General features: G+C 41.5%; 1 protein-coding gene across 1 annotated transcript in view; it reads left to right on the top strand.

Annotated features, from left to right (window-relative positions):
- The window catches only part of LOC120450960, a 92,993-nt gene that overhangs the window by 3,131 nt on the left and 63,499 nt on the right, over positions 1-26,363 (top strand). The window contains exon 2 of the mRNA XM_039634247.1: positions 16,617-17,194. Within this exon, the coding sequence (XP_039490181.1) occupies positions 17,035-17,194 (160 nt within the window). The 5' untranslated portion in view covers positions 16,617-17,034. The remainder of the gene's footprint in view (positions 1-16,616; positions 17,195-26,363) is intronic.

Raw genomic sequence — 26,363 nt, 5'->3', positions numbered from 1 at the left:
TAATCGTTCTAAACTTTTCATTTGCTATCGTAATTTATACCAATGAAGATAAAAGACACCATTTCGGAATATTAGAAGAATATATAAATTTATCTCAAAAATAATGTACGGCAAGCCTAAGCTTTCTAATAAGAAAATTTATTTTATAACTTATATTTTCCGCTTAAATAAATAGTTGTGGGGAAATTGCTTCAATATAAAATTTCACATTAGGCTTTCTTGGATGAGCTGAATTACAAGTGACTGTGTGTAGCTTGTGTATCAATATATAAGTGAGTTTAATTCAGTTTGTTCAATGTTTTTTAAAATAAGAAACATTAAAGTTTAGCTAGGCAATGAAAGAGTCAGTAGGTTTGCTTAAAATTTTTGGTTTGCATTTATGTGTGGTTTTAAAAAGCGCTATAATAAAATTAAATTGCTGATTTGTTTTACTTATTAAATCCATGCAAACTGTTCTCTTCTGAGTTCGGAAGCCGTACAAAGTTGGCCTGTTTGGTTGCTGTAAGATATTACACATTTCGGATGTATTTTAATCCATTTGCCTGCAACCAAATTGAAAACAATGAATTCCTAAGCCCTTTCAAACTGAAGAAGTTATTCATTTAAATAATAATAAACAAAGCTGACGTAATGGCGGACACTTAACCCTTATCGAGTCCAAAGTTAACCTGTAATTGCGCCACTTGAGCATTTAACTCCCAGTGAGCTCGGTGAAAGCGGTGAAAGTGGGGGCTCCGCTCTCATCGGGAATTACACTTCATTTGCCTAACCAAACTGGTCGCCGAAAAGAGTTTTCCGCCGGAGTTTGCGCAAAGTTTTAACTCTTATCTGTTGTCTATCAGGAAATTTTATGCGATTTTGTTTACCTATTTTAATGAGAGCCGAAAAATGCTCGCACAAGAGCTGCGATGAGCGAACGGAGACGGGAAGCCAAGGAAACACATACAAACTGGCTGAGCCTGCTGGGCAAAGTGGGAAAAGTGGGTAAAGCCCTGGTGGAAAACCAGGTCAAAGCAAACAGAAAGAACGAAAGGGCCGAAAATTTATGCAAAACTCAAAAAAACAAAACAGACCTGGAGCGGCTGGGAAAAAGGCACGAAAGGACATACACACAATGCAAGGACCATGTCCGAAATGAAAGTGCGAATATGTAGTCGTGGGGCCTCGTAGGTGTGTAGAAATGGCGTGTATTGTATCAAATTTAAATGCACAGCAGTAAAATAATGAATTCTTTTGTTTGTATTTGCATCTACGCCTGTTGTTGTTGATGGGCGCGTTGGAAGTACATACCTAAAAACAAAATACAAAATACAAAACACAAATGAACAAACGAACAAAACCGAACCGAACCGAAAATAAAACAATGAAAACCGACAGGACTCACGCGTCACTGCTGCACGGAAAACAATTTTTCAGGTATGGTTTCTTATCTCATTCAGGGTTCTTATCTATGATGTAACCTTATTTTGTGTCTTAAATGGATATTGGATCATTTTTAATCCTAAAGCAAACTCTTTAGCTAGCATTTTAGTACTAGTATTGTACTTGTTTGGTTTGCCAATATAGAAGGCTCCATTTCACAAAAAAAGAAGTAATAACAAAGTATATAAGACATATGTAGTCACTCTTCTTGAATTTATTCTTTCTTACAATGCAACAATAAATTCGTTATGTCAAATGAATTGGAAAATATATATTTCAAAATATTAAGTGTAATAGCTTTGTAGCCTGAAGGATTTAGCTTTAAATAAGGATTTAGCTCTGATGTTAGAAATTCTACACAAAACGCCATCGTTAACCTTTTCTCTATGTGCACCAAATAAAACTCAAGTTTCTGGTGAAAATGTATAATATTTACTGCTTCAGAGATGAAAAGGCCACATGGAAATTACGCTCATATGGAAATTAATGCGTGTACAGTGAAAAGTTTTTTCGTTTTCACGTGTTCGACAGGCAACACAGTTAGTGCAAAAAGTCATGGGTCTAGCAATTAGTACTTGCTATTGTCCTTTTTTCGGGTAATATATAGATTTGTTTATTATTTTTTTGTTGAATTGATAATTCATCGTGGGGTGTCAGATTGTTCCTTAAAACTTGTGGCTTGAATGGGTCCATATAGCAAATTGTATAAATACGCATTGTGTGCAAAGCTATTTTAAAGTGAATTTTAAAAGTTTTTTGTATTAATAGTAATTTTATAATAAATAAAAATCATTAAAATCACTTAATTATATGTTAAAAAAGATCTGCTTTACTATATATCATTCGTATATTATAGGCAAATTAGGACATCTTTCTGATGCATGATTAAATTTAGATTTTTTTGAGAAACGTGCAAAAAAAGGATTTGCTTCGACGTCTGTGGGATTCTTTTTCTTTGTATTTTTTGCTGGCTAATTGCACGCCTTTGTGTGGAAATGCAAAAAGGATTTAAACTTGTGTTCGAAGGTTGTTCTCATAATTGCATGGCTCGGAGCGAAAAGCGAGGAATTCGTGGAAAAATATAATTTCAAGCTGTAATAACGCGGCAAGGTGTAAGCTAACGAAAAACGCTAAGTGAGGGCGTGGATTAGGGGCGTGTTGTGGGACGACTATAACTCAAGTCAACTTGGGGTCAGACAAAAAGGGCAGAAAATAGATCTGGATTTTCGGAGGCGGAGGGCGTTTTTATGGGTTTATAGAAAAGTAACAGGCCTACTTATCGGGGCTGAGCGGACTGCTAATATTAGCACGTGTGGGGCCCCACATCTAATACCTATCAATAAAACATTGCGCAGGGCGGTTTTCCAGGTCATCATTCCAAACTACACCTACCAGCCAGCCGCTGCTTATATATTTAGCTTATGCTTGGCACTTCATGTGGCCGCAAGCTGCCCATTCCCCCGCCCATTTTGCAGTACGAGTGCAAATAAAATCTAAGGCAAACATTTCATTTAAACAATCAACGTCAATGATCTGTAAACAACAATGAAAAGGGTTTTTACTGCCGCCGAGTATTTCGAAGGAGGCGTGCATATGCACACTATACATCATACAAAGCAGCCAAGACAACCCCATGTTCCCACTAGAAAGAACACACACACACACACACACACACACAAAGGCGGCCATTGTTTTGGCTGGGCATAAACACACACTTTTAAAACACATCAAGCATACGCCGTGTATGGCGCAGTGGTATGTGGCATGTGCTTCGGCGGGTGTGAGCACATTTGATATGAAGGTAGCTCGCGGGTTACTTTCGGTCTACAAACCGTGAAAATGTTTTATTCAGCAGTAACCAAACCAAACTAAATAGAACGAAAAAACTTAAAGCACTGAAAGAAATTGGGCTTCGAGTTTTAGAAAATTTTTAAAAAGTAACAGCAATAGCTTATAGCTTATTAATGGTTTCTTACAGGAGATAACCCTAAGGACAACCTAAAAATTAATCAAATTAACCTTAGGATTATTTCCTGCAAAGTACTGTTCTACTTTTTCGTAAAATGATGATTAACTACAAAATGCAACATATAAATCATACAAAAGCCCTAAGAACACACATTTTCTACGAGTGCGCACAGATATCAGCTACAGCAGCGGAAAACAACAGGAAAAGTTTCCGCCTTCGATGTTTTGTTGGGTTATTCATTTATTTTTTGTTTGCTGTTTGCAACTCCAACACATGCGGCTAACAAACAAGAGCGCATAAAATGTGACTTTTCCCAAAATAAATAACCGAAAGCGCTGAAAGCATTTGCCAGCGGCGCGAGTGTACACGCTCTTATAGAGGTGAGAAACCGCCGAGAGGTTTAGAAAATGGTCCATGCTAATTTTTGGAACGAAGTCTGGCACGGTTTAAAGCTATATGGGCAGACATAAGTTTAATTTTAAGTGCCAGTCTAGAGTGGTAATTCAGTTTGCTTCATTAGAGCGACTGCTAAGGGCTCGCACATGCGACTTGCAGCTACGGAAAATTGACAAACAAGTTTTGGGAGCTTACTTAACACCAAAGCAAACACATGTTTACAGCATGTTATATATACATGCAAACACTCTTGGAGAAAAGACTCTCAGGCAAAGTCGAACTCATATAGGTACACTGACAGAAAAGCGAAACAATCTTAATTCCTTATTCCTTACAAAAAAAAAAGTCAGTAGATTACATTACATTAGTTTTATTCTGTCAAATATTATTTGATTCAATTTATTTAGCTTTTTAGGTCGAGTAGGTAGGCTCCGTGTGCTGTAAAGTGCAATTTATGAACCCTGACTCATTTCCTAAGTGTACATCGCAAAATGCTGAAGTAATTATTAAGTGCTGCTCTTTGCGGTAACTGAGGATGGGCCGCATGGGTAGCATGTTGCACTTTTCTCTACTTATGGTATGTTGGCAGGCGTGTTCGAGAGACTTGTGGAGTTTTTTGCTCCTTGGGGCGTATGCGCAATATTTTTGAGGGCAAAAGTCGCAGCCGCATTGTCAACAAACTTGAAGGATTATCAGAGACATGCTGGCTGAAAAGCTGTATAGTTGGCTGGCTGGGCGGGCAAACAAGTTGAGTCGGCCAAGATGTGTCCACTAAACTATTCAAATATGCATTTGCTTGGCTAAATGCAATTTCCAGCAGCTGCTCGCCTACTCAGTTTATATTGAATCTTCTCGGCTCAGCGCTGCCTAATAATTTAATTAAGCTGTAAATATTTTGCGGTCATTTGTTTTAAATTTAAATTTAATTTCATTAATTTATTTGTGTCCATGAATTGCCAGCAAAGATATTTCGGCCGAGCCTTTGGCCAATTCGCATTCGCATTCACAATTACATTGCATTCACATGCACAGGCATTTTAAAACCTTCAATTCGGACTGAGTGTGTGTGCGTGTGTGTGTGTGTGTGTGCGCGTGGGCTTGTGGGCGGAGAGTTGGCAAAATTAGTGCTCGTTTTAATTGAGTTTGTTAATAATTCAGTAATGGCCACTACATTCCATCGGTCTCCGAGCCAGAGAGCTTTAGCCACATGCCGGCAAGTGGATGTGCATGTGGATGTGGATGTGGACGTGGGACTTTGGCCAAATGGTTACATGGCAGCTGCCAACGAATTTCCAGCTGTCAGCCATGTTCGAGTCCATTTACAGTTGCGGTTAAGCTAATAGATAGACAGTTTTGTACCTATCCTTATTTCAAACTAACAATACTAGTTGAAGTCGACACAAATAGACTTTATTAAAGTTTCAAAAACATCAGATTCAAAAATTGGTTTTTTGAATTTCGCAGAATATTTGTATTTAGAGAATGGCTCTGAGGTCTTTCAGAATGACCGCCGCTGTATGTCCTTACATATCCTCACGTGTAACTGCAACTGGCGAGCATGTGTGTGTGCGTGAGAAAAACTAATTAACTAGTTTTGCATTTGGCTCATTTCATTTGGCTGCGCTCTCAGAGCTTTTTATGGTTTTGATTAATTTCGAGCCATAAATATTTATGCAGCCAGCTTTATTATTCCGCAGCAGCTGAGCTGGCTAAGGGCATTTAGCTTAGCTCCAGATCCCGATCCCAACTCGACTCGACTCGACTCGACTCGACTCCAACTCTGAGTTCTAGGCGCACAAAGCTAGCAAAGCAACCAGGCCACCCAGTCAGCCTTTAATGTTTTCCGGGTCAGTCACAGTCACTCACTTCCCTTGAGCTCGTTGTCGGCACTTTTGTTTGTCAGCATGGACGATGACACCGCCGGACAGCCGGAGAGCCGGAGAGCCAGACGTTCAGACTGCCGGACGGAGTGCGACAAAGTGGGACGATCCCGGCGGACAGATGACGAAGGACGGAAGATAGAGGATACCGGCACCGGGCCAGAACGGAACAGAGGCCAGGGAACAGAGGCCAGGGTACAGAGTACGGAGAACAGAGAACAGAGAACAGGCCATGCCAAAGCCGCTGGCTGCGCTTTTTCATAGGAATCCGGCAGCAAAGGCAAAATCCGAAAAAAAATGTTTCTCTTTTGCACACAAAGGTAATTTTGTTTAATAAACAACTGTGTACAAAAGTGTTCGCTTAATTAGTATATTATATTTCTGTCTGAAAGTACTTTTTTAATAAATATAAATCACTACATGACCCATACATTTTTCATGCCTCCTATTTTCTCCAAGTGCAAGGCAGACAAAGAGTCCGTCGGTTCGTCGTGGTGCCATGCACTTGGGCGTCTAAGCTGCATCAGCTCACTGGGCAGCAGCTGTAACTGGGGGCCACCGAGGCCTCCTCTGTTGACAAATAAGCACACGCCGTGGGCCACCAGCCTGCCGCCCACTTTTCATGCGGACAAATTGAGCAGCACATTGAATTGTCGACCAGGGGCTACGCAGCAGCCCTTGACGGCCTGACGAACATTGCACCTCCCTTAGAAGTTCCCAACTCCCACAGTTCAAAACACCCCCTCCTTCCAGATTCCGACTTCAAAGCCCCCTGACCAACTGGCAACTCCGGTGAAAAGTCGCTGTCTCCGGCGAGGGGGGATGGTTATATTGTTGACGTTGACGTTGATGTTGATGAAGCATGATTCGGATTTTCATCTTTATTGCATTATACTTAAAAACTATTAGTGGCAGTCCAACGGATCCACTGACTGCCATCCAGTGATGATCAGTTAGCTATTCTGCAGAAGCAGATAATATTTTCAACAGCAGAACGAAACATGTTAGCTGATTCCACGATTGGGATACATGGATAAGGGCTTTCTTCTAATAATAAAAAAGAAGTATTAAGTTGGTATAAATTTTAGTCGGATGACAATTCTATAGATACCGGTTTTATACAGTACTGTAAAACTGTGAGCTTTTTTTACTGGCCAAATCCATCAACTCTTTGGAGTATAAAGCAGGCAACAGTGTGCCTGACATGATTGCATTAGCCGCAAATGGACTGGAGTCTAGACCAACTACTACCAACTACTACCAACTAAGACGTTAAGTGATTTATGTGATTAGTCGCGTTGCCGGGCTTAATGCAGATGAATGATGCTGTTAAAAATTGAGAAATCAAATAATTCGCGGCCAGTCGCTGTAATTTACGGGCTGATAAAAAGTGGCACTTAAGTCGACTGCTCGAAACGCTCGTTAGCCAGCATTCGCTGTGTATATAAATTTAACCAGCCAGAAAATAATGCCCAATAGACAAATGGCCAAGGGCCCTGTTTCCAAGTTCCCAAGTTCCCAAGTTTTCCATTCCCCACCGACGAATTATCTACACGTTGAGCAGCTCGGTGCAGGAAATCTTGATAATGGAAAATTTATTAATCCCATCAACGACAACAATAACAATAAAATGTAAACAAATGACTGACAACGAGCGTAAGCTCTGTGGACAAAAGGGTGGCCATAATGTGGCTAACCCCTTATAGAGGTGTTGCACGACAGTCGAGTCCATCGATACAAATCAAAATCGGCCATTTCAGAGTTTTATTGGAGCTGAGAAAATATGACCTACGCTACGAGTAGAGTGGGTTCTAATCAGGTGATCGGGGGGTCCTTTATATTGAAAATATACTTTATTCCCGCACGCAACGGTGTCCATTGTCTGGATTGGATTTGACTTTCATTCTATTCGCCACCATGATGATGAAAACGGCGCTGATACACCGCATTGAGTACCAGTATTAACTCGATTGGCAAGATCGATGGTGTTTGATATTAAGTTGGTGATTATCAACATTTTATTACACCCCATAAGGGCCCATTGTTCTGATTTGTGTGCCTAATCCAAGGGCCAATTAACTGGGGCCATCGAAATGCGGGCCAAGATGCTTGACAACGGCAGGATGGCTGGAAAAAAAAGCAATTTAGCAAGTGTCAAAAGTGGCCAATTTACTTGTTACTTTTGGCTTTTGCGCCCAGAAACTCCGACTCCCGGCTGTGTCAACAATGAAAATCGGTGAAATTGGCTGGAAGTCCATCAAAAACCCGCTTAGAGAGGCGAACGGAAACAAAGTTGAAATGAAATGAAACTTTACCAACTAATAGAAAATGTTATTATTTGTCTGGGCGCTCCAGTCAAACGAAATATGAGGGGCCACAAAGTTGTAAGTTCCAACGAGCATTGAGTGCTGCCCGTTCTGTTTTTTCCCTCGTTTTGCTTGTTAAATCAACAATTTGCTTGGGCCCAAACTTCATTAATTAAATACCGTATCCGATCGGGTTTTGATTTGTGCCTCTTAACCTTGAGCAGTTGAAATTGTTCACTCGGCCGCATCCTCAGCGAATCAGCCGAATCAGAAGTCTCAGTCTTTTCAATAAACTCTGAAATATTGAACTTTGCCACTAATTAACATTCACACTCCCAGACTAACTGACTACCTGAATAGCCCAGTTCCCTGGGCTTTCATCACGCCCATCATGTTGCGACTTAACTTTTCAGCGCTGAATTTATACAAAGTCATCTGGGGAGTTGGAGCCACCGTCTTGGCCCGGCATCAAAATAATTTAGTTACCACCTCCGTTCGCCTGCAATCGATGGCGGCTGTCGGAAACTTTAAAACTTTCCCCAACTGTTTGCACAATATCGCATGTTGGCAGCTCGGCAGCGCCATCTGTGGGCGGGGTCACCACCTAAACTCCAGACGACATTCCGAACGCTATATTATTGCAACAGTTCATCAAACCGGAAATCGATACACTGTGGGTTTTCTTATATTTTATATTTTAGATTTGGGCTGAAGTCAATAAGTTTCATTTTAATTTAGCTATGGGTCTTAAAAGAATTGTTAAATACTCACGGCTTCACTGTACGTGTGTATACAAACTTAACGTTTTGAAAAGCTTCAGTAATTTATACAGAGTATGATAAAAAATTCTTTAAAAAAGACAAAAAAAACAACATAAAATAGCCATCATATAACTTGAGCTTAGAATGTAACATTGGCACTTATTAAAACTTTTCCACGATTTGGGCATACATCTGTTTCTCGCAGTACATCGAACTACATTTATAGCGAGGTATCGCTGTCGATGCCGACGTCCTCGCTAATGTAGATGTAAACGGGTAGCCCCTGGGAGTCACTTTTATCAAACAGCCCATTGGGTATTTGGGCTGGAGCTTTGGTAAACTTTGCCCGTGCTCCGCAGTTCCCTGCCCTCGGGGGCAGCACATTCTCATCCTCATCCTCACCTGAGCTCCAAACGGGAGTGAGCTGGGCAAGAAGGGGCTCTGTGAGTCACAGAAAGTTTTCGCTTTCGATTTGCTGCTTGCAAGCCCCCTTGGCCATACCCATTTACGTGCCAGGCCGTGGCCAAAACGCAAATTGTTGAAAGTTTGCACTAAAGTCGTTGATTTCATAGCTGAGAGGTGAGCTCAACTCGTTCAGAAAGTCTGCCAAAGTAGTTGACGTGAATCGATGAGGAGAGGTGTCCGGGTTCCAGGAATCCTGGGGATCCGGGGATCCGGGGATCCTGGGCCAGGAAGCAGCCAGCAAGGCACGTAATTGAGTAAAGTTGCTGCTGCGGCATGGCAAATGCGAGTGCGGCGGATCCACTTGAAAGCCGAACGGCAAATGTTTCGATATATTGCGTCTGGCAGGCGAAGCGCGACAATGAAACTACCATAACTTCCATGCAGCGGCCGAGTTCCCATCTCCCATCTCCCATCTCCCGATTCCCAGGCCCAGGACCAGGCCCAGGAGCCACAAAGCTAAAATCATAGTCCATGCCCGGAGGACCCACATCTGCGAGCGCAGCAACTGCGGCTCAAATAGTCGGCATTTACTCCTGGGCTTTTTAATTGTCCGCTTCTGAGCGTGTGTGCGAGTGCTGGGTACAGTTGGGGTCAACAACAATATCAAAACTGTTAGCTTAATTACAAAAAAGGGGATTTCGATAAAATGATAAACAACAAGTCGTGAATCAATTATATTCTATATGTATGAACATATTAAACATATGTTTTCAACTTGTTATATTAATCTGTACATTTTATAAAACGACTTGTATAAAATAAACGAAATATTTTCAAGCAATAACACTGGGATATTAATAATCAATTGAAGCACATCTTAAATCTCGAATTATTCCATTTTATATGACTTTTATTAATCCGCAAACTACGAAGCATTTTTACCAAAATTGTTACACGTTTTTGCGTTTGAATATTTGTTTTGCCAGCAGGTTTATTGAAGTGAATACCGGGCATTAGCTGGTGGATTTCAGTAGCTTATGGCAGAGTTTTCGATGCTACTTCTTTTTTGGCCGCAACTGTGTGTGCACAGTGTGTGGCCGTGTGTGTGCGACCGCGTGTCCGTGTAAGGACTTTGATTGTTTTCTTGATGGCGATGTGTGGGTGAGTTTTGCAATGCACTGCAATGGCAATGGCTTCCGCCGGGTTCAACTGCATAAGTTTGTGTGTGCGAGTGTGTGTGTGCAAGTGTGTGTGTGCGAGTGTGTGTGGGAGTGTGTGGGAGTGTGTGTGCGTGTGTGTGAGGCTGCTTTATTTGCCGAGGGTAGCTGCGCTTCAATTTATGACATTTTGACAGCAGTTGCTGCAGTTGAATCCGAAAGTTGCTCTCTTGAGTAATAGCACAGCTTTTTCACTTACAAGCGCGCAATTTGTGGATTGCTCAGAAATATTCAGATATATTTTATATACGCCTAGACAGCAGTTTGCAACGGAATTCGAATTAAATATTGATGTTTAAGCATTAAAAGGGGATTTCCATGGGTTGGTTCAAAAGTACGACCGCGATTATGTGTAAAAATTCAAAAGAAAATAGTGATAGGTTAAAATGGAATGGCGAGATCACATACTCTGTATTTTTCTCTTTAAGTGAAATTATATATGCGATTGAAAACTTTCAATTCGTAAAGGGCTCAAATTGTTTTAGTGAAATGTTATTAAATAAAGCATAAATACTTTTTACTTTATGGGCTTGGATTTGTTAGTCGATATATTTGTTGCTACTGAAGCAGAGTGAATCAATAAAAAGTGGAAATCCACACCGATGCGTTCGGTAAGCCGATAATTAGGGCAAACAATTGGCCTGAGCGAATTATTATTCCGCGTGACAATTGTAGTGTAAAAGCGTTTTACCAGATAAGCTGCTTGAAACATCATTTTCCACCACGCATACCACCACTTGAACCTCAGTCACCGGAAGGCAGCTGAAATTACACAGCACTCGGCTTTATTTGCGCCAAGTGTTTGAGGAGGAAAGGCTGACGCACAAATACAGCGAGTTAGCTATTAAACATATTTGACTTGCCGTCGAAGTGAGCAAAGCACACACACACACATGCACTTGAATACCCCTTAGTGGTGGCTGAGATGTTAGGAACGCTTTTCCTTGGCCTAATATGACTGTTTATGAGACCCAAATGTCGGTGAAGTCAAGTTTTCTTTAAAATATTTCAAGGTAATTCCAATTATCTCAATTGCATTAATTGTTTTAGAGCTAATGTGAAAAGTGAGTTGATTCGGGCTTAAATATTTTAAGTCTCATACCATGGAAATAAAGATTTGATTGCTACCAAATACCAAATCTCATGTAATCATGTAACTAAGGATAATAACGTTCTTATAACTATTTGAAGTATGGTAAGCATGGTATGGATGGGTATTTTTATTAGCTTATTATTAAAATAAACTATGAGTGGAATTAATATTGTTTTGCCCAGACAAAGTGTGTGCTATTTCTAGAATATTAAAAATATATTCTGCTGCCTTTAGAACCAAATATTTTTAGCTTCCTTCGATGTATATATGTAGTTAGCAACACTGTTGGGATGCTGAAGGCTTTCCCCAGGTCCGTGTTTGTGTCGGTGAAGGAAAGGGGTGGCGGTGTGTGATAATAATTCAACAAATTGTTGTTTAACAAGGAAAGACAGCCACAGTCACGCGAGACGCTCCTTCCTGCGTCTCCCTGCCTCGTCCTTGGATCCTTGGATCCTTGAACCCCTTGAACTCCCGTCCTAATTCCCGAGCCTCTTGAGCGTTCGTCGTGTTAATCGCTTTATATGCAGCGCTTTCGAGTGCGAGTGTGAGTGTGTGAGTGTGGGGTGATGTCTTGTTTTAATGCAATGTGTGTGTGTGAGGGTGTGCGAGGGTGTGCGGCGGTGTGCGAGGGTGTGTGAGTGCCTGGGGCAACACACGCACAGCTGCCGAAATATCTTACCTCCGTTTCATGAAATGAAACAATTAGGAGAAAAAGTTGCCTCTTGCTAAGGACACTTTCCCTCCCCTTCCCTTCCCGCCCCTTCCCACCGAAATCCATGTATTTCCGGAGGGTTTTCGGATGCGGATATCCAAAACCCAACCCTTTTTATGGCTCGGCAAACATGTGTATGCCTGTAAACAAGGCTGCCTGCTTGAGTGTCTACTATTTGTGAGCGTGTGTGAGCTCTGTGTGCGTTTAATGACAAAATAATTAGAAAACTTTTTGTGTACTTTGTAGCAGGGCCCGGAGTCTGAATCTGAGTATGTCGTTGTGGCCCGGCACTGTCCCCCCCCCCCCCCCACATTCCCCACTTTCCGCCCTGTCAATGTCACCGCCAATTTGCTACTTCTGCCGCTTTTTCGGGGGCCCAACTTTCGGCTCCAGATCCACCAGCCACCAGTCACCAGCCACCATTGTCCGCATACATAAGTGTGTATCTGCTCCTGGCCACACACACATCTGGAAATTGCCAAACAAGGCTACGCCTCTGCCTTCAACGACCTTGGTGTCTCTGGCAATTACGGAGCTGGGGTTGCGACATTGACACCTGACTGCTTACTGCTTGGGGCTTTTTTCAGGGGGAGGTTCATGTCGAAACGTTAAAAATTTAGGCAACTAAGCGCTTAATTTTTAATCAAAGGCCCTGGGGTTACAGTGCTGTGAAATTTAAAAGCTGCTAATGTTGTTATCTAATTAGGTAGCGTGTTCTGTGCGGAAAACGTTGCCGCTGAGTTATTGCTTTGAAATGACTTTATTTCTTTCTTTGAATTAGTATGCAAATGAAAACTGTATTTTTTCTTATTTAAAAAAAAAGATCATAGAAAAGATTATGATATAGAACACAAAATACTTGAATATTATAATCCAATAAATATGTTTTATGTTCTTTGTCAATTGAAAACCTATTGCCTTTTTAAGCAAGAATATAATTCTTTCGAATATGTCATATAATCCTATATGATATAGTGGTCCCATGCATGTATTTATAGTTTAAAAACAAGAGAGAACGCTATAGTCGAGTTCCCCGACTATCTGATACTCGTTACTTACTATTTGCTATCAGTTTTTAATTATCTTTGAATAAGTGCCATTTCACTAAGCTGAAACCACCGCAGCCACCAGCGTGTAAGCCACCGATTGCCCGAATATTTTATTGGATTTGGGCAGCAGCTACTTGGCATTTAGTTATTAAGCACTTGAACACATGGCGCAGCCAGAAGGATGGCAAAAACTTCCGCCAGACAGACACCCATAGACCCACACACCCACACGATATGCCCACAATATGCGCTGCCAGCAGACTGCGCCACTTATTCCGCCGCTGGCCCACATGGCGTATGCGTAACGCCGGAGTCGTCGTCACGAAACTAGCTGCTTACCGGCTGTGTACGTGTAGGTGTTTTTATTGAAGTGCGTGGCGAAACACTTTAACTCGTTGTCCGAATTGCTGCACGAAGACGGAGATCGCGATCTGAGGAGCTCCTGGCACGACATCTCCGGGCTCTGCGAAGTCACAAAACGTGCCAAATCGATGACTGGCATGGTTCCAGAAAAAGGCAGGAACGCGGAGTGGTGAAATGCTTAAAGGAGGACCACAGCCATAAAATAAATTACGCATTTCGTACTGAAAACTGGACGCCTTCTTAAAAATAATTTGAATGAAATGGAAATAAGTACAGTACACCATGTTTGTATAAAAAATGTAAAGGAGACTTCTCTACTTAAGCTTTACCTTTGATAATTTATAATTCTATTCCATTTTCTATCTTAAATTGACCATTTTAATTTCTTCAAAGTTTTATATTTATATATTTATATTTTGTATATGCTTAATGCTTGAGACGTAATTAGAGATTTATTTTTATTGGCAAAGCTCGTTACTCAATGCTCTTTAACATAGCAATTCTTGTAAATATATGAAAAGAAGTAGTCAGCCAAATCAAAGGCTAAAAATTCCCGCCGTCCGTTGCTGAGATGCCGAAAAGGTTTTCGGTGAGGCATTGAGTGCTGACCGATAAATGCTTACATGGACTCATACCTGGACAAATACTCGTATGAATATATACGGACCCGGACCGAGAGCACATTCACTGCCAAGTATTTTCCAGGAGGAGGAGGAGCCGCAACAAGGAACGAGAGTCGCCGAGCTGAAGGCAAACTTTGGGCCACGTGCTCGGCAGGGTTTTGGGTTGTAGGGGCAGCAGCTAGTTGATTTCCAACAGTTGAGTCGAGTTTATTTTGCCGGCCAGGTGAGACTGTCGAGGGCGGGCAGGTGGGAAGTGGAGCAGGAGGTGCTGGGAAGAGGGAATTCGAGGGAATAGGGATCAGCAGGCGGCATTGCATACATTTTTGCTGCGTGCCTTGGCAGTTTTTCTACCATTTTCTACCATTTTCTACCCATCCAAGCTGGTCAAGTCGAGCGTGAAATGTTGATGAAGTAACCGCACATGTTTGCCGTTCGCCTCTTGTCGTGCATAAGTTCCTGCAAACCGGTTTCACCTCCACTCAAGTGAGTGTTTAGGCGCAAACTTTTGTTATGGTCCCCAGTCTAAGCGTAAATTAGTTTGTCCTGCCAGGTTGCAAAGTTTGGGTTTGTGCATCAGTGAATTCGTGTTTCCCATTCCCATTCCCCATTGCCACTCCCGATTTCCTTTCGACCCCGCATTGTGAGCCACTTGTCCCATATGCATATAAATAAAGCGATAAAAAAAGCGCCTGGGCAGGGCCACAAAAGTGGAAAAGTATAAAAGTATAAAAGTTTCGCAACTAGAGCATGTCATGATGCACGGCCACCATAGATGTTGATGCACATGCATCGTTACCGAAACAACCGTCAACCATCAAAAACGAGCAAAGCGGCCACGTTTTGAATCCAGGATGCTCTGGCTCCAGGACTCTTACTCTGATTCTGTTTCAGTTTCAGTTTCATTTTCAGTTGATGTTGCTGTTGCTGTTGCTGTTTCGGTTCCAAGGACAATGTAACCATGTTAAACAGCAATCAGAGTGGAAATACAAACCACTAGCTGGTAATTTTGCATGCAACGCTTAATGCTTGTGGCGAAAGTGGCGTTGATTTCGGCAGACAACTTTTTCAGTTTTTCGCCTCCACACGTTCCCCTTTTCTGTTTTTTTTTTCCTTATTTTTTTGGTGGCTTTATCCAGCCCGGTGTTTTGTTCTTTCTGCATTACATTTCCCCTTCCAAAACAGTGTCACTAAAGTTTTTTCAGCGGCGGGCTGAAAAAGGGGGCTCTTGGCAGCGGCCAAATTAAACGAAATGTATACAAAATGCGCTGCTGCACTCGAAACTTGAGTGAGTGGCTGCCTGCATAAAATAAGGAAGCCCCACCATCGGGGAATGGCTGAAGGCTGAGCAGTGCCTGCACTGAGAGAAAAGAGCTAAGCTTGGAATTGAATATGAATTTAAAAAACAATTCAATTTTACAGCTTTTAGAGCAACAACTTAAAGCTTACTCTAATACTTGGCTTGTTTTTAATTGATCTGGTTTCAGAAACTCCTCTAATATTGTACTTTTTAGTTATATGCATAACCCCATTTTTAAGGCTAAGCTGGGAAATCAGTTAAACATAATTGTAATCTAATTTTGGAGTATGAAGAGCACAATTTTGTCCGAGTGCCAGTGTTTTTCGGCCTGGGCGACTGGGATGTGCAGGCAGCCATGGCGTGAGATGTTTGCCAACATGTACAACAATGGGCTGTAGCTGCTGCTCCTGGTGCTGCCGCGTTGTCTAAAGTTTGAAGTGCGCATAATAAGCCGGGCGGAGGGAAGTGGATGTGGATGTGGATGTGGATGTGCTCCATGCCAAATTAGACACTGCAGATAGAGCCCCGAAATGTAGGCAACGTTTTCGGAGGCCAAAATAAGTGAGAAGTGCTACGCGGCAGGAGACTGGGGTTCAATGAGCCCGTCATCATTGCGCAGCTTGTTAGCTTTCGAAAGTGAAACTAATTTCCGCCTTTACGTGGATACAACTTGCAGGAAACTAGGTCAAAGAGTAAAAGTTTGTGTATACTACTACTACAAGCCTAGGCAAAAATTTCTTAATTATGCTTAACGAATACAAAGTAAAATAAGTTTAATGACTCCTATTGAAATGGAAGCGTTGTTACACAAATTCAGCTGCGATTTGCATGGGTTATTTCTCTAAGAGAGGGATCTTGAATACATATATATCATGATATAGATTTAGGAAAATGTTGAATATAATGAGAAGTTTAAACTCACCGCAAGCTAAACTACTAATGCACTGCCTTCATAAACTAAAACAAAAAAGAAGCACGTTACAGGGGTATTATTATCTCATTAGCTAACTTGTAATTAGCTAACTATTAATCCACTTAAAAGGGATTTTGTGTTTCCCCCAGCAAACGTCAAATTATGATTCTATTCGCCTCTCATTTTCTCCCACCTCTCAACCTTTTGCAGACAATTGAAATCGGAAAAACAATGCAACGATTCGAGAGCTTCGCGCACTTCAGTCCAAGGCAACGGCAGCAACATCAACGGCAGCAAAATCAACAGCAGCGCAAAAGTTGTGCCCCGGGCAAAAATTGAGAATGAAACAACTTAATTAGTAGTGGCCGGAGTCGAGAGCAAAAAGCCGCGCACTCCCAGAATTCCGAATCAGCCCAGCTGAAGGAAGTGGAGAAAGTGGAGGAGAAAGCCAGAGGTGCGCCGAAATTTAGGTAATACTTTTTCGAAGGAGCCAACGCAGCTTCGATAAAAGTGCTCGCGTGAGCGCACTTTTTTGGAGAAAATTAAATTGAAAACAGCATCAGCGCAGAGGCGGTAAACACTCTGAAATACGATTCGAGCCTGCATATAAATTGCTACACTTTACACAATGGATTTTCCAGCGAAAAGGACTTCCACAATGCCCCTAACAACTTCCTACAACGCCAACATCAGACGAAGCTGCATGGCTTTGTTCACGCTCTTCCTGTTCGCGGCACACATCAGTCTAACTTCCGGTCAAATCGATTGGGACGACGACGATGATCCAGGTGAGTGGATTTGAATGCACTGAAAAAATATTAACTTACCTTAGAAGTATTGTATATGTATTCTGAATTATTAAAAATCTATCAATTACATAAGTTTCCTGATGTACACCAACTTACTTTTAAGACATGCAACTTGTTTCTTCCTTCATCAAGGAGAAGATAACAGTTGTCTTTTAATGAAATCAGTGATACAAACATGGGAATTCAGTATGCGTGTGCATTAACCTTAACAACATTTACCAGTATTTGAATATTATAAAGAATTTTCTGTTTTCTTTCTGTGTCGATGCGAATTCAAGTGCGATTCGAATTTCGAATTCAAAGTTAGGCAAAACAATCCAGTCAGCGAATAGCGGTTTCTTTTATTCTCGCTCACCTGGAGCGCCGTGATTTGCATAAATTGCAAATCGCTGTCGAACAGACAGCTCAATCAACTGAAGATTCAAAGCTGTCGAAACATTTTTCAATCGAGTTTCGGTTATGTTTTTGTAATTACGTTTAAATGCCAATACGTATACGCCCAGGATGCCGCAAACGGGTAACTGGAAAGCTGAGAACGGGTCTTTTAATTAATCGCAGATTTATGGCTTGAGTTGTGTGTGCGGCCATATAAATGAAATTTTAATTATTCAAAAGCTACAATTAAAATATTTAATGAATTCATAAGTCTGACAGTTTAATTGCAAGAGTTTTGCCATAACTTTGGCTGCGTCGAGCAGAATATTTATAGAAACGGATAAGTCCTGTTGTGGCGACAGGCTCAAGGAAGCGCCCAGGTTCCGTCTTGCGAATACCTGTTGGACACATATTTTAATTTATTTATTTGCAGCAGCTGTGGGCGAAAAGTTCAATCTGCGGCCGGGCCATTAGCACAAATATTCATAAACTTTTGTTTGAGTTTTCAGTCTTTTTTCGACATCATTCTTCTCTCCTTCACCCCGCATCAAATTTATCGGAATAATTAATTTCTATTTGAGCAGGACGCTTTCACGGCACTTGAGCCACACCCACCACTGTAGCGGACGAATGGCCTTGTAACCTCTACACTTTTCTATTTTGTGATCAACATGAAAGTCCTTTGTGGCCCGGTGGGGGCCAAATCACACGGTTTGTCTCATTTATCGATTTTCGCCCCATTGTGCGAGGCGGTTGGTGGCGCACGCTTTTAAGCTAACGATGCAAACTGAAAATGTTGACAACAAACATTTTTCAAGCTGTGAGCTCTGTGAGCTGTGTGAGCTGTGTGTTGTCCTTGTTGCAAGGTAGCCGAGCCTTAAACAAATACAGATAGAGCTCTATTCCCCCAGCACAGCGCATATGTATGTACACACACATGTGTGTGTATATGTTGTACTTGGGGCAGAAATAGGAGCAGACAGCACACGGCACCCCGCCGTGATTCCATTTCAGCCCGGCCAACAACACGGCACTGCCAGCTTTTACAGCTGGGAAATATGGTTTTGCATAAAATTGCAAATAAATGCTGCGATATGAGCCAAGGCCAAGATTAGCCAGGCATGATCTTAAAGCACCGTTTTGTACCGAATGCTGCGGATGTGGCTGTGGAAAATTATGAAAATTAATCCAAGAAGCAGTCGAAATAAAATGCCGCAATTTTGCACGACTCGCACTGGAAAAGAAAATACAAATAAAAATAATTCAGAAAGGAATGCAGTTCCTAGCCTTGAACAGCTTTCGGAAAGATTACAATACTATTGCACCTCTTTCCGGAACAAATTTTTATCTATTCAGCTTGACTTTTTTTAAGCAATTTTGAGAGCTACCAATTTTTTTTCAAGTGCAGGGACAACGTGGCACGCCAATGTAGCTGAGGCTATAAACAAGGAGCATTCCTCTTTGTCCCGCCAACACTGTAAAATTATGAAATCATAAAAATATTTTTACGATTACATAAAAAGTTGCGAAAATGTGGGCGTCGCAACAATGTACGCCGTGCTTCTAGACATCGAGTTCGGGATTGGGGGTTCAGAAAAGCGAACCCCGGCAATTGCGTGATAGTATAAAATTCAACTTTGGACATATGACTTCATTATTTATCAAACGGCCGGGCTTGAGCGTCAAAGCGTCAAAAGGACACTGTGTCCCGGAATAGTTGGCGTCTAACCGACCGCAATCCCCACATTGACCTGTGGCCAGGACCGAAACCTAGTGCCATATATTCAAATTACGTGTGTCACACACGGAGCCGAAGCCAAGAACCATTTTCACGTCTAAGGGGACCAGAAAACCAGAACGGAAAACCACATTCGAACAATTTCATTAAAAATGAGCCACATGTGTGGGACGCTTTTTGGGGCTATTTCATTTGCTGAACTCTGCGGCTTTAACCCTATTAGCCTTTCGCCCATGCCGGCCATAATTCATGTTGTTTTCATTTGTTTTGATTAGCAAATGCGGCCTGGATTCTCGGATTTGGATTTTTGGCTGGCTGGCTGGCAAATTATAACGTGACTCGCGCGGTCGCCACTAAAAATCGTATTTGGCGTCGAGTATTCCGTATTTCGCTCTGTCTCGTGCGTGCTTGTTTCACTTGCCACACGCAATCCGCAATCCTTATGCCGAGCTGTGAATTTCTAGACCCAAAGCACACCCATCCCATCCCAACCCATACCACAGGGAACTGGAGGCCAGAGCCCGCAGGAAGAGCGAAGGCGTTGGACATAAAAATTTTAATTTATGCCGTGTTGAGTGCGTTATGCTCCAGTTCGGCACAAGTGTGCCTACTTTAGATCTCCCCATATCACACAATGTATGTAGATAGCTGGCACACAAGTCGACTAACAGCAAAAATAAATATCTTGCTACTCTACTAATGAAACGACTAAGTCAATGGAATGTAAGAAGAACACTTTATGAAGGTATTTCCATTCCAAACTTTAACTGATACTATTCATATATTTAGTTTATCTTACTCGCACGAAACCTATATTGTTGCCTAAAAGTAGGTAGAGACAGAACCCTTTCTATACATTGGTTAGGCTATGCCAAGACTATTGATCAACCAAATAATGTATAAAAAATATTCTATAATTCTAAAAAATATTTTATGTATAAAGGATATAAGGATATCAAACACTGTTGCGGCTTGAAGTCAGACCACAAATCGGCACTTCTGACGCGATGCCTATAGTTTATTTTGCTGTCGTTCAGCAGGCGCTGAAAAATGTTGGATTTCCTCGGAGCACGCGATGGATTTTCCTTTTCCTTGGTCCCACCAGCAAACCGAAAGCAGACCGCAAATATGTAAAAATTATAATTCATGTTACTTATTTGATGAAACACATTCAATCATTCGCTGGCAAGGCCGCGGCCCGATAATTACGCATTTCGCCTTTTTCGCCGTGTGGTTATTTTTAATGATAAATGACCGGAGCCAAAGTGTTGGAAATTTCCCGCAGCTTATGCCGAATATTATGCCGAATATTACGGCGCCCGGGTGTTTATGTGCTGGGCGTGTTTCACCACCCCCCCCCACCCAACTTGTGTAACTAATTTTGTGTCAAAAATACTTAGCGGTAACGGCGATAACACACACACATGTGTGTGCGAGAGAGCAAACACAAACAAGGAGCAGGATGTGGGATGTGGCAGCGCAATTTGTCATTTGTCAGAATCTAATGCAGTTAATAATTAGCTAGGCCATCTAATGGCAAGGTGTCTCGATTCCTCCCGACAATGTAATGCCTGACTTCACCTCCCCCTGGCTCCTGGCTCCCAAAATCTCCTCTGGGCCATTTGAGCAGCCAAGTTACGTACTTCACGTTCGCGGGCCTACGGGGAAATCAATGAATGATTAATTGCGTCAGCTAGACTCGCACACTCTGGTCTTAAAGGATTTGCTATTTTCGTACTCCTCTTTGAATACACGATTGTATAATTTGTGTAATTATTTTGCAAATAGGGAATGTACAGAGTTGCGAAAGGGCATCGTATATTTTTCTTAATCTGTAGTAAAAATGTTCATAGAGCATTGTGTGATTTACCTTACCTCTTGTCTGTTCAAATGAATTACCTAATTAAAATGTGTTTCAAATAGTATTTTTATTCAATTTTGTATTATTTTTTATTATTTATTGGATCGGACTTAAAAGTCAGTTTGAATGCGATCTGTGAAAAGAGTCCTTTTACACTTTGATAGAACGTTTGCTTTGTTCAAGTATAGTATAGTATATAGTACCATAGTTCACTTATAGTTCATATAGTACCTTTAATTCATTTTCTTATTTTTGGAAAGCAACTTAAACGCTGCAGCCCTTAATTGAACAGTTAAACGTCTAATCAATAAAGTCCCGATTTGCGTACTGGCAAGAATCCTGGCTGTTGACAACATCAGAGTGCTTAACCAGCGATTTCGACGACTTTTGCTCGGCGGGGAACTTTTGCCAGACAAAAAGGGAAAAGGAGAGCATTTCAAATGTCATGTATAAAATGAGGGAAAAGTCAAAAAAGAGGAGAACTAAAGCTGGTAGAACACGCGAAATCCTAGACCCCCGGTCCGATTGCCGATTGCCGACTGTCGCAGAGCAGACACGCTAAAACTGTTCACTTGGCGAAACGTATAAATTTTCTATTGATTTATGCCAAGTTCGCATGCCATTTTTTTCGCTTTTGCATAATTTCTGCCGTTGGCCAAATTGCACTCCGCAGAAGGACGAAGGATAACGGGCAGGATAAGGGGCGGGGCTCGAAAGGGGCGGCTGAGGACCACGGCAAATACAATTGTTGCGATTGCGACTGTCTCTTCGCGGTCATGGCTCGACTGCTACTTACCAACACAATGGCGAACGCATTTCCAAGTTTCCCCGGCACTACACTGAGAGAAATCTCGCGAAATCACTGATTCTGATAAGCCCTGGATCTATCTATTTTGTACTTGTTAGAACTAAACTTTAGGATTGTTTTTGGAACTCGGTATGGTCATTAGGTTCCAAATGGCATTTTTGTACTTGAGAGTTACTTTTAGTAGTTACTTTTATTTTCTCAGTGCACCACTGCCACTGCAGCAGTTACAGTTGCGTTACAGCAGTTACAGCGGCTACAGCTTCAGCGGCTGCTGCAGCCAGTGGCATGAATTGCGATGATGGAGTTATCCATTTATACTCGCATTTGCATAGAACCAGCGTCTGTGATTGCCGCTGGGCGAGAGACGCTGCGCTGACACATGACATGGAAAAATGAAAACGAAGCCCGTCGTGCAGTCCGACTCTAGTCGCTTTTCCCCATTTCGATCCCCATCCTCCTCCGGCTAGCTATCTGGTTCTGGTCCAGAACAAATGGTCAAACAGTTGCTGCTGCAAACCATCCCCTGACAGCTCAGAAACTAGCAAAAAAAAAAGAAAAAAGGGCAAAAATGCTAAATCCTGAAGAGAAACTGCTTTTTCAGCTACAGCTGCCCGGAAAATGGTGCGATGTTAGACAGAGCCTGCCAGTGCAACATTTTCTATATATCACATGTAAATATGATGGCACGCTGATATGCAGACGATAATGGGCGCAACTGTAGGTTTCAATAGGTTTAATTTCTAGTTTCAGTGAAATTGTATTGCTACCTAAAGTGTTTCTTTAATATTTAGTGTTTGGTTTGAATTTAAACCATTTCATATATCAACTCTCCTACGTAGAAAAAGCTTGAGCAGTAAGAAATCATTTATTTTGTATTTGTGGAATAAACGTATTTTTTTTATTTTATTTGTGAGTTTCTATAAAATGCTTGCTGGGGCTTTATGGATGTATAAAAGAAACAAACCGTTTGCACGAGCCGCAAAAAATTTGTAGTCTCGTTTGAAAATGATAAATGTTTAAGGGAAGATAAAGTCTAGAAACCTATCTACACCGTAGATGTGAACTGTCAGAAATGTGCTCCTCTGCTTAGCCTTTCACTTGCACGCTCGGTTGCAAGTCGGTACCATGTTGCACATCTATCACTTGGAGTAAACAATTTTTGATAAATCGCCACCAACGGACCGCGACTGTGGGATGTGGGTGGAGTGGCGTGCCGTGCACTTTGTGTAACATTTTCCAATTGCAGGAAAGAAAACAAAAAGCAGGGGAATAAAGGAAAAGCACAACAAGCTGTTTGGCACGTGCGGCGCAAAAGAGTCCCTAAAGCACTGGACATGTGTATACTAATTGTGGATGGGTTGGTTGGGGTTTGGGGCAGCTGCCCTGCTTTCGGCCAATGCAAATTGTGAGGCCTGATTGCTTTCTCGAATGCCAACCAGCCAGCCAACCAGCCAACCGCCCAAATGGCCAACAGCCATCAGCCATCAAGCAACATCCAAATAGAAGGCTGAGGCCGAAAAACCAGCATCAACGGCCTCCATTTGGCTTTGGCTTTTGCATATTTGACTCGGGCTCTTTCCGTGCGGCAATTTGGGCCGTCAACCGTTGTTAAGCTTTACAACTTATCAAAGTGATCGGGACAGACGGAGGTGAGGAGTTTTTGGGGGTAAAGAGGACACCACTTAATGGTGGTTTCTTTTGTGAGTTTCAATACATATTAAACGGGTTATGCTGCAAAAGGATTACAACACTTGTCCCCAAGCATATCATTATGGTTAAACAATTTTTCCGACAACTTTATTAGCCCGGCCCAAACCGAGTGACCCGTGCGCAAAAGGGTTTTTTCCCGGCGAGGCGTGCGAAAAATTCTAAACAAATAAATAAAAGACAAGTTTTCGACCGACAGGAGGGGTCGAATAAGTGTCGAATAAGTCAACGTGGCAAAATGTGTCAAAATGTGCAATTTGTTTTATTCTTAACAACTGAACCCTTTTTTATTGGCTCATTCCATCACTAAAAGAAACTACAGTTTCCTTTCAGAAAAAATGTTCTTTAATATAAGAAAAATTCAACATTTTTCGTCTAAAAATACATTTAATGAAACTAAACTTGTATTAGAACTATGTATTTAGAACTAAATGTTCTTAAATATAAAATAAATTCAACATTATTCGTCTAATAATAAAAACTAAACATGGAAATGTATTTACTGTCAATATAAGTATAAATAATAGAATCTGTGTTTATTTTTTAGCTTTAGGAGTACATTTCACTCGAAATCCCAAGATGAAGGAATTTTTCAGAAAGTAAACTCATTTTCATACTTGTTTTTTCGATTCGACTTGGTGCTATTTAAGCTAAAAACTTTTAAGTTGTTCCACAAACTTTTGCAAGCAACATAAATTGGATTAAACCAGAATGATGGCACCAGCGCGTCCAAAGGGCCAAAGCGATGTCACCCAACTTGCCATCTCGCCATCTTGCTTTCCAATCCCATTTGGCTGGCAACTCAGGAAAAGCCCTTTTCCAGCTTTCCCTCTGGACGGCAGACGATACGTTAATGTGTGCGAATTTCGGGGAATGCACGTGACGACGGGTGAGGCTTTAAAAGCAGCCAAGTAGACCCAATAGCTGGGTCAACTCATTAGCCAAATGTAGACAAATGTAGCCAAAACTAAGCGTATTCTCTAAAAACTTTCAGCGTCCAGGCCGGACTATTGCGATCGGCAAAATCGAATGCGGTGTGGGGAAAAAGTTTGGCCAAGCCCCGGGGAAAACCATAAATGTCAAAGTCAGCTAAAAGTTTGCATAGTTTTTGACTTTCAGCAACGGCCCGAGTACCCCAGGCCACCCAGGCTACCCCGGATGCAGATCCTGGCCCGAGGCCCATGTGGTTGACATATTTGCTGGGGGATTATTAATTGAAACAAGTTAATTTGCCCACAGTATTCCAGGGGACCACAAGCAGGCGCAGACCCAGAACCAGAACCAGCATCATGGGCACGGTCATGGTTGGGGAGCTCTGACAATTACACAGTAGACATGGCCAAGAGCTGGGCCACGCCCCCCCTTTAGCCTCACCGCCCCGATTTTCATGTTCAGAACGGTCGAGTATATATAATTGTGTGTGTGTGTTGGCAGGATAACAAGAAAGAGCCAAGCAAAAACGAGGAAAACAGCAAACAAAATGCTGGCAAAAAGTTATTAAGAGACATCATGTTCTTGTCCGAAGGATAAACTTTTCATATGCTTTTTGAATTAAACACTCAGTAATTTTTCTATCGCATGTGCACTACACTATATGCATGTGTATTTGTGTATATGCATATATTTGTTTATTTGGCATATGCATATCTAGTTTGAATAAACTTTCACAGTCTGTGTCTGTGCGCAAAAACAACTTATAATTAGCATTTAAAGTCAAGGAATTTGGAGACAACTTATACCGTGCAGCTCGTAACTCCACCAGTAGAAGTCGAGTAATTGCACTCAAAGTCTGCATTTAATTTGAGACATTTTACAATATATATATTTTTGAAGGCTCAAATCGTGGGTAAAAACGGCACACAAGAAAATTACAGACTAATGATGCATCTCTTTGTAATCAGTGCGCCTGAGTAATTCAAGATTGATTGACCTGCCAAATTAACTTGTCACAGAAAAGCCAAACATCTTCTGCATTGCTCTCAGTCTTAAATACTGATGACTTTTGCCTCGAAACCTTTGAGTTGTCCAGTTCTTGTTGAAATATTATTCAGCGGAAGTTTAAAGTATGTTTTAGGATCTAAGTAATATCACAACTTAGCGTATTATTATTATTATTATTAATATATAGTTGCAGGTTGATGCTAAAGATGCTGCTAAAAGTAAATGGTTCTCTTAATAAATATATTGTGTTTAGCATGGTTTTATTATGTTTTTTGATATGGGACGAGCTTCCCTTAGACCTATTGATTTTACGGCATAGCCTATGGTGGCGTAAAACTTAAAGCCACAACCAATATCTGGTTATTGTTACTGCCATGCTCATTATTTATGCCCCAAGTTATGCGGCCAGCAGAACATTAAATGCAAGCTGCACCATCAGCAGGAGCAAAGGACGAAGGAGCTGAACAGGGATCTTCCTCCACACTCCATCACCGCAGTAAACTTTACCGCGCTTGTCTGTCCGTGGGTCTTCGTCTTGAACTCTAATTTTTTTGCCTATTTATGCTGCAAGTACAGTAACAAAATAGTGTAGTAGTATAGGCAATGGTAACCAATTCATAACCATTATTTCAAGATACGCCATGAAACCAATTAAAACTTTAAAAAAGTTAAAATAAACGTTTTAAAATCAGATATATATCTCTAATTTCTGAAAATA

The sequence above is a fragment of the Drosophila santomea genome, chromosome 3R (genome assembly GCF_016746245.2).
Source record: "Drosophila santomea strain STO CAGO 1482 chromosome 3R, Prin_Dsan_1.1, whole genome shotgun sequence".
NCBI lineage: Eukaryota > Metazoa > Arthropoda > Insecta > Diptera > Drosophilidae > Drosophila > Drosophila santomea.
This window is presented reverse-complemented; position numbering and strand designations above follow the sequence as displayed.